General features: G+C 42.6%; 1 protein-coding gene across 1 annotated transcript; it reads left to right on the top strand.

The window, feature by feature from the left end:
* The first annotated feature begins 6,114 nt into the window (after positions 1-6,114).
* LOC115539379 (uncharacterized) lies at positions 6,115-9,023 on the top strand. Its single transcript, XM_030350402.1, has 5 exons — positions 6,115-7,142; positions 7,240-7,733; positions 7,846-8,177; positions 8,294-8,443; positions 8,842-9,023. The coding sequence occupies exons 1-5, from the start codon at positions 6,162-6,164 to the stop codon at positions 9,021-9,023; spliced, it is 2,139 nt and encodes a 712-aa protein (XP_030206262.1). The 5' UTR covers positions 6,115-6,161.
* Positions 9,024-10,178: the final 1,155 nt, after the last annotated feature.

Genomic DNA, 10,178 nt, shown 5'->3' with positions numbered 1-10,178 from the left:
CACATATGACATGTCCCTGTTTGGTGAAATGTTTCATCTGTGTGTTTGTTTGTGCTGATGGCTCTTTAAAGGATAGGGATGAGGACTCCAAAAGCGTGAAATGACCCATTTTGGTGAAATGTTTCATATGTGTTTTTTAGTGCTGATTTTTGTTTTTGTTGTGTAGCTGTTTTGCAACTTGTTCTAGCTTGTGTAACTTAAATTGAGGTTCTGTGGTGATATCCTGTTTCTTATCTTTAGAGATATATCAATTACAAATCTTATTCATTCTAGAGGACTGCTGAGGTTTCTCTCATTTTGGTAAACTTCAACACACTTGCAGACTTTTTCCAAGATTGGCTTTTTTTCCAAAGACAGAGATACACTTTCAAGATATTTTATTAACATTTGCACTTCACATTTTGATTCATCATTTCAATCACACATTCCCCAAGGTCTGGAAAATAAATAATTGTGTCTGTACATAAATGGATGCATTTCATTCACACACAGAGCAACTGTGGAACTGCAATGCATTTTTGGATAATTTCTTCAAGTGAAACCAGTTTGACTGGTCCTTCCACAAAAGATGTGAAACCAATTTGAATGGCCCATTTACAATTTCTGAAGCAGCACATGACTAAAGGGGTGGGGCTTAGTGTATTCTCCAACCGCACCACTCAGTCCGATTAGGGCACCCGTTTCGGCCTCAGACGCGACGTTGTCCCGCTGCTCTGGAGCTCCGGGAAGACTTCCAGACCGTTGGCGACCAACCGCACCACTCAGTCCGATTAGGGGACCCATTTCGGAATTTGAGTTGATCTGAAATACGAGGGGTGGGGATGAAACTGAGGCCCCTCTCCAGCAGCTGAGTTTCCGTTTCTGACAGATGGAAGATGGTGGATAGGTTCAGAATGTTAGATTCCTGGGGACGGGGGTGTCCCTGTTGGGACTTAGTCCCCGCCCGAAGTTTAACTGATCCAGCCTGTGAAGATGTGAATGGCACCTTCATTGTTTTAAACCATGTTTTAAAAGATGCACATATTCCTGTCTGGCTGTTAGCCGTAATAGTCTGCAGCTGTGGCTCATAGGCTAATTGAGCCACACCCATTCTGGTGCTCCTTAAGAAGGCCAGGGTTTTAGACTGGAGGGAGGCTTGAGTTGTGCAAGTGACTCGACGGTTGTGCTATGTGTTTAAAGTAAAAATATGCTTTTTAACAACAACCTTGTGCGTCGAGAAAACTCTTTTTCACATTTGGTGGCAGTGGTGGGATGATTCCTCTAGCTGAGTGGAGGGGACCCACATTTCGGAAAATATTGTTTGAGGAGCTTCATGGTGGAAGCCGCAGGGAAGGGTGAGCAGGTAGACGAAGAGACCTGCTGGGAGGGGAGATCACTGGTGGAGTTGAACTGCTGTCCTTTGGGGTTGGCCAATGCCTGAAGGAGGAATAGCTCGGGAACTCCTTGTTGCTGACGTGAGCCATGTGGGGAGCTATTGCCAAGCCTTAACAGAACAGCAGTGGCGGAGGACAGTAATGGCTGAGGACTTCCTGATGACATCCCGTGGAGGACCAGTCTGCAGCCCAGGGAAAGTGCTCAGAGGCCAAGTTATTTGCTGGAACTGCAGAGGCCTGAGCGGATTTTGCAGGTGGTCTGGAGGTCTGGATGGAGGAAGTCTCAGAGCTGGGCCTGTGTACTGTGAAGAGTGCAGTGTTTGGCCAAGAAGGAGTGATCTTGGAATGAAGATTGGCGGTCACCAGAGAGACTCTTTGAACTGTTTATTTAACACTTATTACTTGCACAATATTTTACCTTTTTTTATCTACTGCGCTTGGAACCGTGTTTGCAAGCTTAAAAGAGGGGGAAGGAGATGTGAATGGCATCTTCAGTGTTTTAAACCATGTTTTAAAAGATGCACATATTCCTGTCTGGCTGTTAGCCATAATAGTCTAATAGGCTAATTGAGCCACACCCATTCTGGTGCTCCTTAAGAAGGCCAGAGTTTTAGGCCCCGTTTACACAAGGACGCTTGCGGGTGAAAACGACAAAATTTTTATCGGAAGTGCCTTTCGTTTAGACGGTGACAGCGTTTTTGGGGCATGAAAACGCATAAATCTGAAACCACCCTCCAGGGTGGAAAAGTTGAATACGCTCCGCCTTAGCGTTTCCGTCTAAACGGCCAAGACGCAAAACACTGCTCAGATCTGCTCACGTTGCGTACGCGTTTACGTCACATACATGTGCCAGTACAACAAACATGTCAGATTATTTCCATGCATCGGACCTTCAAGCTGCTCTGGCAGCTCTAACAAGCATACAGGAGTTTTTCCACGAAATGTACAGGATATTTACAGATAGTATTACTGAACAGAGAAGGATCTTTTTGGTTTTTGGCGACACGGATAAGAGAAGGAAGATTCTACGCATGCGTTCAGACATGGCTCAGACACTTTTGCGTCACCGTATGCACGCAGATTTCCTCTCCTCTAAACGCGGAATAAAAAGTGAAGACTCAACGCCACTTTTGCGTCTTCTGTTCAGACAGTCATCGTGTAAACGTAGCCTTAGAATTGAGGGAGGCTTGAGTTGTGCAAGTGACTCGACGGTTGTGCTATGTGTTAAGTAAAAATATGCTTTTTAACAACAACCATGTGCGTCGAGGAAACTCTTTTTCCCACAGCCAATGTTGAAGTGCGTGTGATGCAGTGTCTGCTGTCCAATGTATGTCGTCATGAGTTGTGTGAAATTCAGAATGGTGTATTTCGAAAAGTGTGTATTTTATAGTGATGAATGAATTAAGGCGTGTTAATAGGGTCTGATGTGGTGCAGATAAATTACGTGAGAAATTAATGAGGGTTGTTTATGCCAACCGATAAAACAATGAGTTTGGTGTCCGGTCTTACTTTTGGGATACGGGCTGAATTCGAATCGCCCATGATGTTTATGGATTTTCTAATCGGGAGGGACCACATAGTGGCTTTGCGATTCGTGTAGGGGTGTATGCGGGGCTGGTGATAAGAAGAACTGAGTAGTGAGTGATCCGGAATTCTGTCTGGGTGATCCGGATACGACTGGTCCTCTCCAACCCACGTCACTTCCTGTTGTCCTCAGACAGAGAGAGGAGTCTGCCGGCCGTGTTGGGGTCTAGTGTGAGGTCACAGGCATCTGAGGGAGAACCAGACATGATGAGGAATTTCAAAGAGATGATGGAGTGATTTGACTCAGAAGTGACATCAGGCATTGGCAGCGCGAGATGTGCAGAACAAGTTAAACTTCTAGCTCAGTAACATCAACACCTAAGAAAGAAGGTAAGAAAGATAGTCGGAAAACTTTGATTTGCAAGGCAAGCAGGCAAGTGTTGGGCTTGTTACACTAGCCTATATAGCCTTCAATGCGGTGAAATTTCGGAATTAATAGGCTCGATCTTTCATTTTGCAAAAAAAAAAAAACACAGTAGGCTATATTACCATATTAAAATGGTGTACCAAATTGCGTTTTATTACAATGATAAAAAAGTGTAGGCCTACTAGCCTATGGTAAGGTCAGGTTTGCCGATGTGCTTGGCTATTTTAAAGTTTCTCCCTGTGCATCGATCGGAGACAGACGTCACTTCACTGATAATATTCTGGGGATAGGCTACAACATAGCCAATAGGCTTTCATACTAGGGACTTTATCCTTTAAATATCTTTGCGGCATTGGATCAGTCTCCTTTCAAGAACAGGCAAGAACTTTCTAGCCTCGCGTCAGCAGCGCATATACCTAAAAACAACAGGCGGATGGCGGGCGGGTGCGGTTTTGAAAACCGCACAATTTTTTTGAAAAAAGTCAAAAAAATTGTTGCGGATGGATGGCGGGCAGATCAAGCGTTTTGTGATGCGGTTGCGGATGAAATAATAGCCCATCCGCGCATCTCTAGAGCTTACCTCTCCCGAAATAAGTGTTTTTTGTGAATGACAGGGTCGTTAAGACTGACAAAAAGATCTCTCACTTACACAGCACTACAAAGCTACTCTCTGCGATACTTTAACTGGAGCTGGACACTAAGAAAATGGGCAAAAACGTTTTTATTCCCATTCTGAGTCTAAGTCCACAAGGATACTCTCAAAAAACAGTTACAATGTTTTTATTCTGCTTCTGAGCCAAGTCCAAATGGGCTTAGTAAAAAAAACGGCCAAAAACGTTTTTATTTCCATTCTGTGCCTAAATGTGGATGGACTTAGTCTCAAAAACGGTGAAAATGTTTTTATTCTTCTTCTAGGCCCTTGTTTCCATCCTCCAGAGTGGGCAGGATGTCCTCAGAAGGTGTCCGAAAATAGTGCATGGTCGTCGGACTGACCGTCGGGGATCGGGAGGGTATGTCATGGAGGACTTTCGCACATATGCTGACGCATCAGCACCTGTGGTGAACACCTAAAAATAATGTTTAAAAATAGAAAAAAACATCAGAGATTGTGAGGCTGGGTTCCTAACATCTCCCCAAATAGTTTTCATGCAGATTCATATGATATATTTCACAATTTAAGCAAAATCAAAAATTGGTCTGCATCGTGCTTTGCTTTGTCAACAATGGCATTAACATCGGCATCAGAGCCATCCTTCAAGCATACCCTCCGCAAATGGACAGACAGGCTTGCTTGTGTTTTGAGACAGCGTGGACAGAGCAAGTAGTGCCTGTTTGCTGTTTTACTTGAATTAGAAAAAAAAGGCATTACTTAGCAGGGCATTACATACAAGGCATTACAAAGCATGGAATGTAAAAAGGAGAATGGTACTATATCAAATATTACAAAATAATAGTAAGTAATACCCCTATACAATTTTCAGTATGTGAAGAGAGAAAATAATTCAGATATTACTTTTTTGTAGATCATGAAGAGCTGAGTGTATTTTATATCTACAGATCATATCAACATATTTTGATAAAAAATAAAAGAAAGGCTTACCTTTGATGCATTTAAGATTCTTCACCATGAAATTCCAGTATTTATAATGCCTGTTGCATAAAGCTCCTCCCCCCACAAGCTATTGTTGCAAGCTGAAAGGGGCGTGTTCTTACCTGTGTTTTTGAAGATGTGTATCTCATTTTGGTTAAACTTCAGCAAACTTGCAGACTTTTTCCAAGATTGGCTTTTTCTCCACATTTGATTCATCATTTCAATCACACATTCCCCAAGGTCTGGAAAAGATAATAATTGTGTCTGTACATAAATGGATGCATTTCATTCACACACAGAGCAACTGTGGAACTGCAATGCAGTTTTGCATAATTTCTTCAAGTGAAACCAGTTTGAATGGCCCTTCCCCAAAAGATGTGAAACCAATTTGAATGGGCCATTTACAATTTCTAAAGCATCACATGAATAAAGGGGTGGGGCTTCACTGCACTGGGGCTCTGTTAACCAATGAGCAAAGACTTTGGCATTATAAATACTGGACTGATTTTGAAAGAATTCACTCTCAGAAATTTCTGAAGCAAGAAGGTTCCTGCCACTTCCCACAGAAATCTACCAGCTGAAATCTACTGAACTTCCGAAGAGCATATTCCTTGGCCATCCATTGAATCAAAAGCAATTCTAATTGCTACCTTCTACTTCTAAAGCGCTGTTATTCCTTGGCAATAGCCTTAAAAGCAATTTTAATTGCTATTTCTGATCAAGAAGGGTTTTCTCTTCAAAAAGCCTTTTTAATTTGCTATATTTGATTTGACCATTCTGCCTAGAGAACTAAAGCTTACATTCTTAATTTGCTAAATTTGATTTGACCATTCTGCCTAGAGAGCTAAAGCTTACATTCTTAAAGGTTATTGTTCTAATTTGTCTTTCTTCTGAACAGCCGTAATTCTTCCAGAGATTCATCTTCACTCACTGTCTCATCTTAAGAAATGGCTGGGGAAAAGTAAGTAATATTTAATGCCTCTGTTTATATATATATATATATATATATATATATATATATATATATATATATATATATATATATATATATATATATATATATATATATAGTGTAATTGCTCATGAAGTATTACCATGTTTTAAATGTTTTGTTGTGATGACTTCTGAATGAACGTATTTCTTTTCTATTACCAGGAAATCTGCAGCTGCACATAGACACTATCTACTCTGGCCAGTTTGTTTGAGGACCCAAGAGTCTCTATCCTGTCACCTGCGCAGAGTCTGCATGAAGGATAAGACACCACCACAGATCCTAGAGGTGGTTGAAAAGGCCAAGAAAGATGTGTGTGACCTCCTGAAGAATGGACGGGCTTTTAGTTATGCAGTCCTGAAGCAAATCGTCTCATCACCAAATCCACTCGAAGGATTGATTGAGGAGCTGAAATACCATCACTTGTTTGTGACAGGAGTCCCTCCTCCTCTGCCCATTGGTAATCCAAGGTTGGTCACCGAAACCCTTTCTGAATGCCCTGGGGAGGCACCCGGAGAAACAGAGCCATCTGATGTGGAATCTTGCGGCAGCAATGAGCTTTTTCAATGTAGACAAGAGAAAACGTATACCAAAGACAAAATGGTGAAAGCGAAGGATTTAGGCATTTTGAAAAAGCATTCAGCAGATCATCCATTGCTCAAGCGCTTTGCCGACTACCTAAAGAATGTTTACGAAAATGCAAAGTACCAACAGGAGGTTGACACTGTTTCCCGGTACCTGTATTTTGCTGATCCTACGGAACCATCTTTGAAGTTTGTCAATGACAGAGAGAAGCTCAGAGACTTCCTGGGTCAACAGGCTAAGGCAGGGTATAAGGCACAAACATCAGGAAATTACATCAAGTGCTTGAAAAGGTTCTTGGAGTTCCACTTGACAAGGACCGGCTTGAGACAGGATGACGGGGAGCTCTACAAGCAGTGCACATTATATTTGAGTTTTTTAACTTCTTCACAGAGTGTCCTCTCTAAGCAAGCGAGCAAAGAAATTGTGCAAAAGAGTCATGCCTTGTCGTTTGACAAAAGTCAACCCACACCTCGTGAATGCTTGGCTGTTCTTGATAAAGGTGAAGGTGACTTAGTGAAAATCATGAATCAACTTGATGACAGTTCTTCTTCCTCCCTGAGTAGGACTGAGTGCATATTTGTGCTATACTATCTTGAGGCAATTGTCATACTAAGACACTGCCAACAGCCATGTGTGGTGCAGAGCATGAAGGTGAGTGTTACTGCTCTATTGTGCTCTATTGATACATTTACCCTGACATTTTAGCCTTACATTTCCTAATCAATGGCATATCCTCTTTTTGTTACAGGTCAAGGAATGGCTTGAACGGAAACACGCAGATGATGATTCAATCGTTTTTGTAAAGGACCACAAGACGGCTGCACATTTTGTGGTCTCAATTGTCCTGTCCAAGAAGGAGGAGGCGTGGTTTGAGAAATATTACACCAAAGTGCGGCCACAGCTCCTTGCTGGCGAAAGGAAACGTAAGCGAGATGAGCAGGATGAGAAGGATGGAGATGTTTTTTTCTTTGTGTCCTCCCGCGGTAAGCCAATTAACAATGCAGCTGGTGATCTGATAAAGCTCCAGCAAAAGTGCAACGTCCCCCAGGTGAGCAGCCAGGTTGTACGGAGGGTATTTGAGACAGCAGCTAACCGCCTGGATGACCCTCAGAAGAAAGCAGTTTCTGACTACCTGGGCCATTCTGGCACAACAGCTGACAGACATTACAGGATGAAATCTCTTGAATCCATTGTGATAGCTGCTGGTCTGCTGAAGAAATTACAGAGGCAGAAGAAGTCAAGGTAAGCATTTCATATTTGTCAACATAATGCCAACATAGTCAAGCACACCACATTCTATATGTAGACACACACATGGTTTTCTTATAATCTCATGTGTTTTATTTTTATATAGTGCTGGGCCTTCCGGAGAAGGGACCCGTCAAGAGGCTCTTGGAGAAGGGACCAGCCCTCAGTCAGTGGAGTCTTCCAGCCATGGTGACCATTGTGCTCTCCCTCAGCCTTCCTTGAGACAGCTAGTGATCGATTTAGAGAGGATTCCTGAGGGAAATGACAAAGTCAAATTCCACGAGGCATTCAAGTCCCTCTTGGAAAACCACCCTGTGACACTGAGTGGTCAAATCCCAAAAGTGAGAATCCGCAGGGACACCTCGGAGGCCAATCAGCGGAAGCTTTACACGCACTGGGCGCAAAAGCAATTAGAAATGCGTGTAAAACACACCCGTGGTAAGTATTTGACTTCACATATTTAACATTACTTTCAAGAAAAACTGATTGCATGAAATGACATTTTCAATTATTGTGTTCATAGCTAACAACACTTTTGTTACTTATTTTGACAGAACAATTCAATCGGAGGAGGCCAACGAAAGAGCGTGTCGACACATGGGTCAAAAAGCAGGGATGGAAGTGCAAGGCTGCCAACATCAGCACTGAGGTTGTGGAGAACTGGGCACCATCTGGATCTGAGGACCGCATCATGGACAACAAACGTCTCCTCCGTGCTGCAGTTCACCCCGGACTGCACTGCACCGAGTTTGACGGTTGAACGCTGGTTGGCTGTTACGTTACACATGTCACTCAGTGGCCACGCTGTTGAACGCTGATTGGCAGATACGCGTCTCTACGTTCACTTTGTATGAGATCTTGTCGCCCCGTCGCGTGAAAGTACAACGAGTATGCCGGCGGCGGCAAAAAGAAACATTGCGTCCCAATTTATATTCGATGTTCGCGATATGGGCATTTTATACATCCCCTGGAGAACATCTCGCGATACATCGCATATATTCGATATATCGCATATATTCGATATATCGCCCAGCCCTAACTGGATATATCTTCTTTTTCCGGAACATTAAAGGACAGCCAATGTGCATTGATGCCCACTCAGACAGGTGTCATTGCCACCCTGACAAGAGAACATTTGGCAGGCTGGTGAATCATTCCAAAAAGAACTCGAACATCAAGCCCCTGCACTGTGTGGTGGACAAGCATGGAGAAATGAAGGATGTGATCCTTTTCATTGCAACCAAGGACTTGCCAGTGGGTGAGGAAGTTCTGTTTGACTATTGAGTCAACAAAAAATCTTTTAACAATGAGGGGTCGGACCTTGACTGGCTCTAGCAGGGCATCAGCCTTCAGAGACACATATGACATGTCCCTGGTTGGTGAAATGTTTCATCTGTGTGTTTGTTTGTGCTGATGGCTCTTTAAAGGATATGGATGAGGACTCCAAAATCGTACCATGACCCGTTTGGTGAGATGTTTCATATGTTTTTTAGTGGATCAATTCTTGGCATGTATGGATAAACTTTCTGAATATGATGCGTGGCCTTTGACCTTTGGGGGGTGGTGGGGCGGCGGGTGACTCCTAAAGCTTAGAGGGCATCTGCCTTCAGAGACACATATGACATGTCCCTGTTTGGTGAAATGTTTCATCTGTGTGTTTGTTTGTGCTGATGGCTCTTTAAAGGATGGGGATGAGGACTCCAAAAGCGGGAAATGACCCATTTTGGTGAAATGTTTCATATGTGTTTTTTAGTGCTGATTTTTGTTTTTGTTGTGTAGCTGTTTTGCAACTTGTTCTAGCTTGTGTAACTTAAATTGAGGTTCTGTGGTGATATCCTGTTTCGTATCTTTAGAGATATATCAATTAAAAATCTTATTAATTCTAGAGGACTGCTGAGGTTTCTCTCATTTTGGTAAACTTCAACACACTTGCAGACTTTCTCCAAGATTGCCTTTTTTCCAAAGACAGAGATACACTTTCAAGATATTTTATTAACATTTGCACTTCACATTTTGATTAATCATTTCAATCACACATTCCCCAAGGTCTGGAAAAGATAATAATTGTGTCTACATAAATGGATGCATTTCATTCACACAGAGAGCAACTGTCGAACTGCAATGCATTTTTGCATAATTTCTTCGAGTGAAACCAGCCCTAACCCTTCCCCAAAGATGAGAAACCAATTTGAATGGTCCATTGACAATTTCTAAAGCAGCTCATGAATAAAGGTGGGGCTTCACTGCACAGGGAGTGTGAGTGACCTAAGGCCAAGTCAATTTGTAATAAAATGGGTGGATAACATATTGGACATGTCTGCAGGTTTGTAAGACATGGCTCTAAATAGTTTACACAACAAAGAAGTCAGTCAAAACCAGATTTACTGGCTCCAGTGGGGACTTGAATACGAATTAACTTAACCTCTCTCAGTTAAGAGG

Source organism: Gadus morhua, unplaced genomic scaffold (assembly GCF_902167405.1).
Source record: "Gadus morhua unplaced genomic scaffold, gadMor3.0, whole genome shotgun sequence".
In the NCBI taxonomy this organism is placed as follows: Eukaryota; Metazoa; Chordata; class Actinopteri; order Gadiformes; family Gadidae; genus Gadus; species Gadus morhua.
This window is presented reverse-complemented; position numbering and strand designations above follow the sequence as displayed.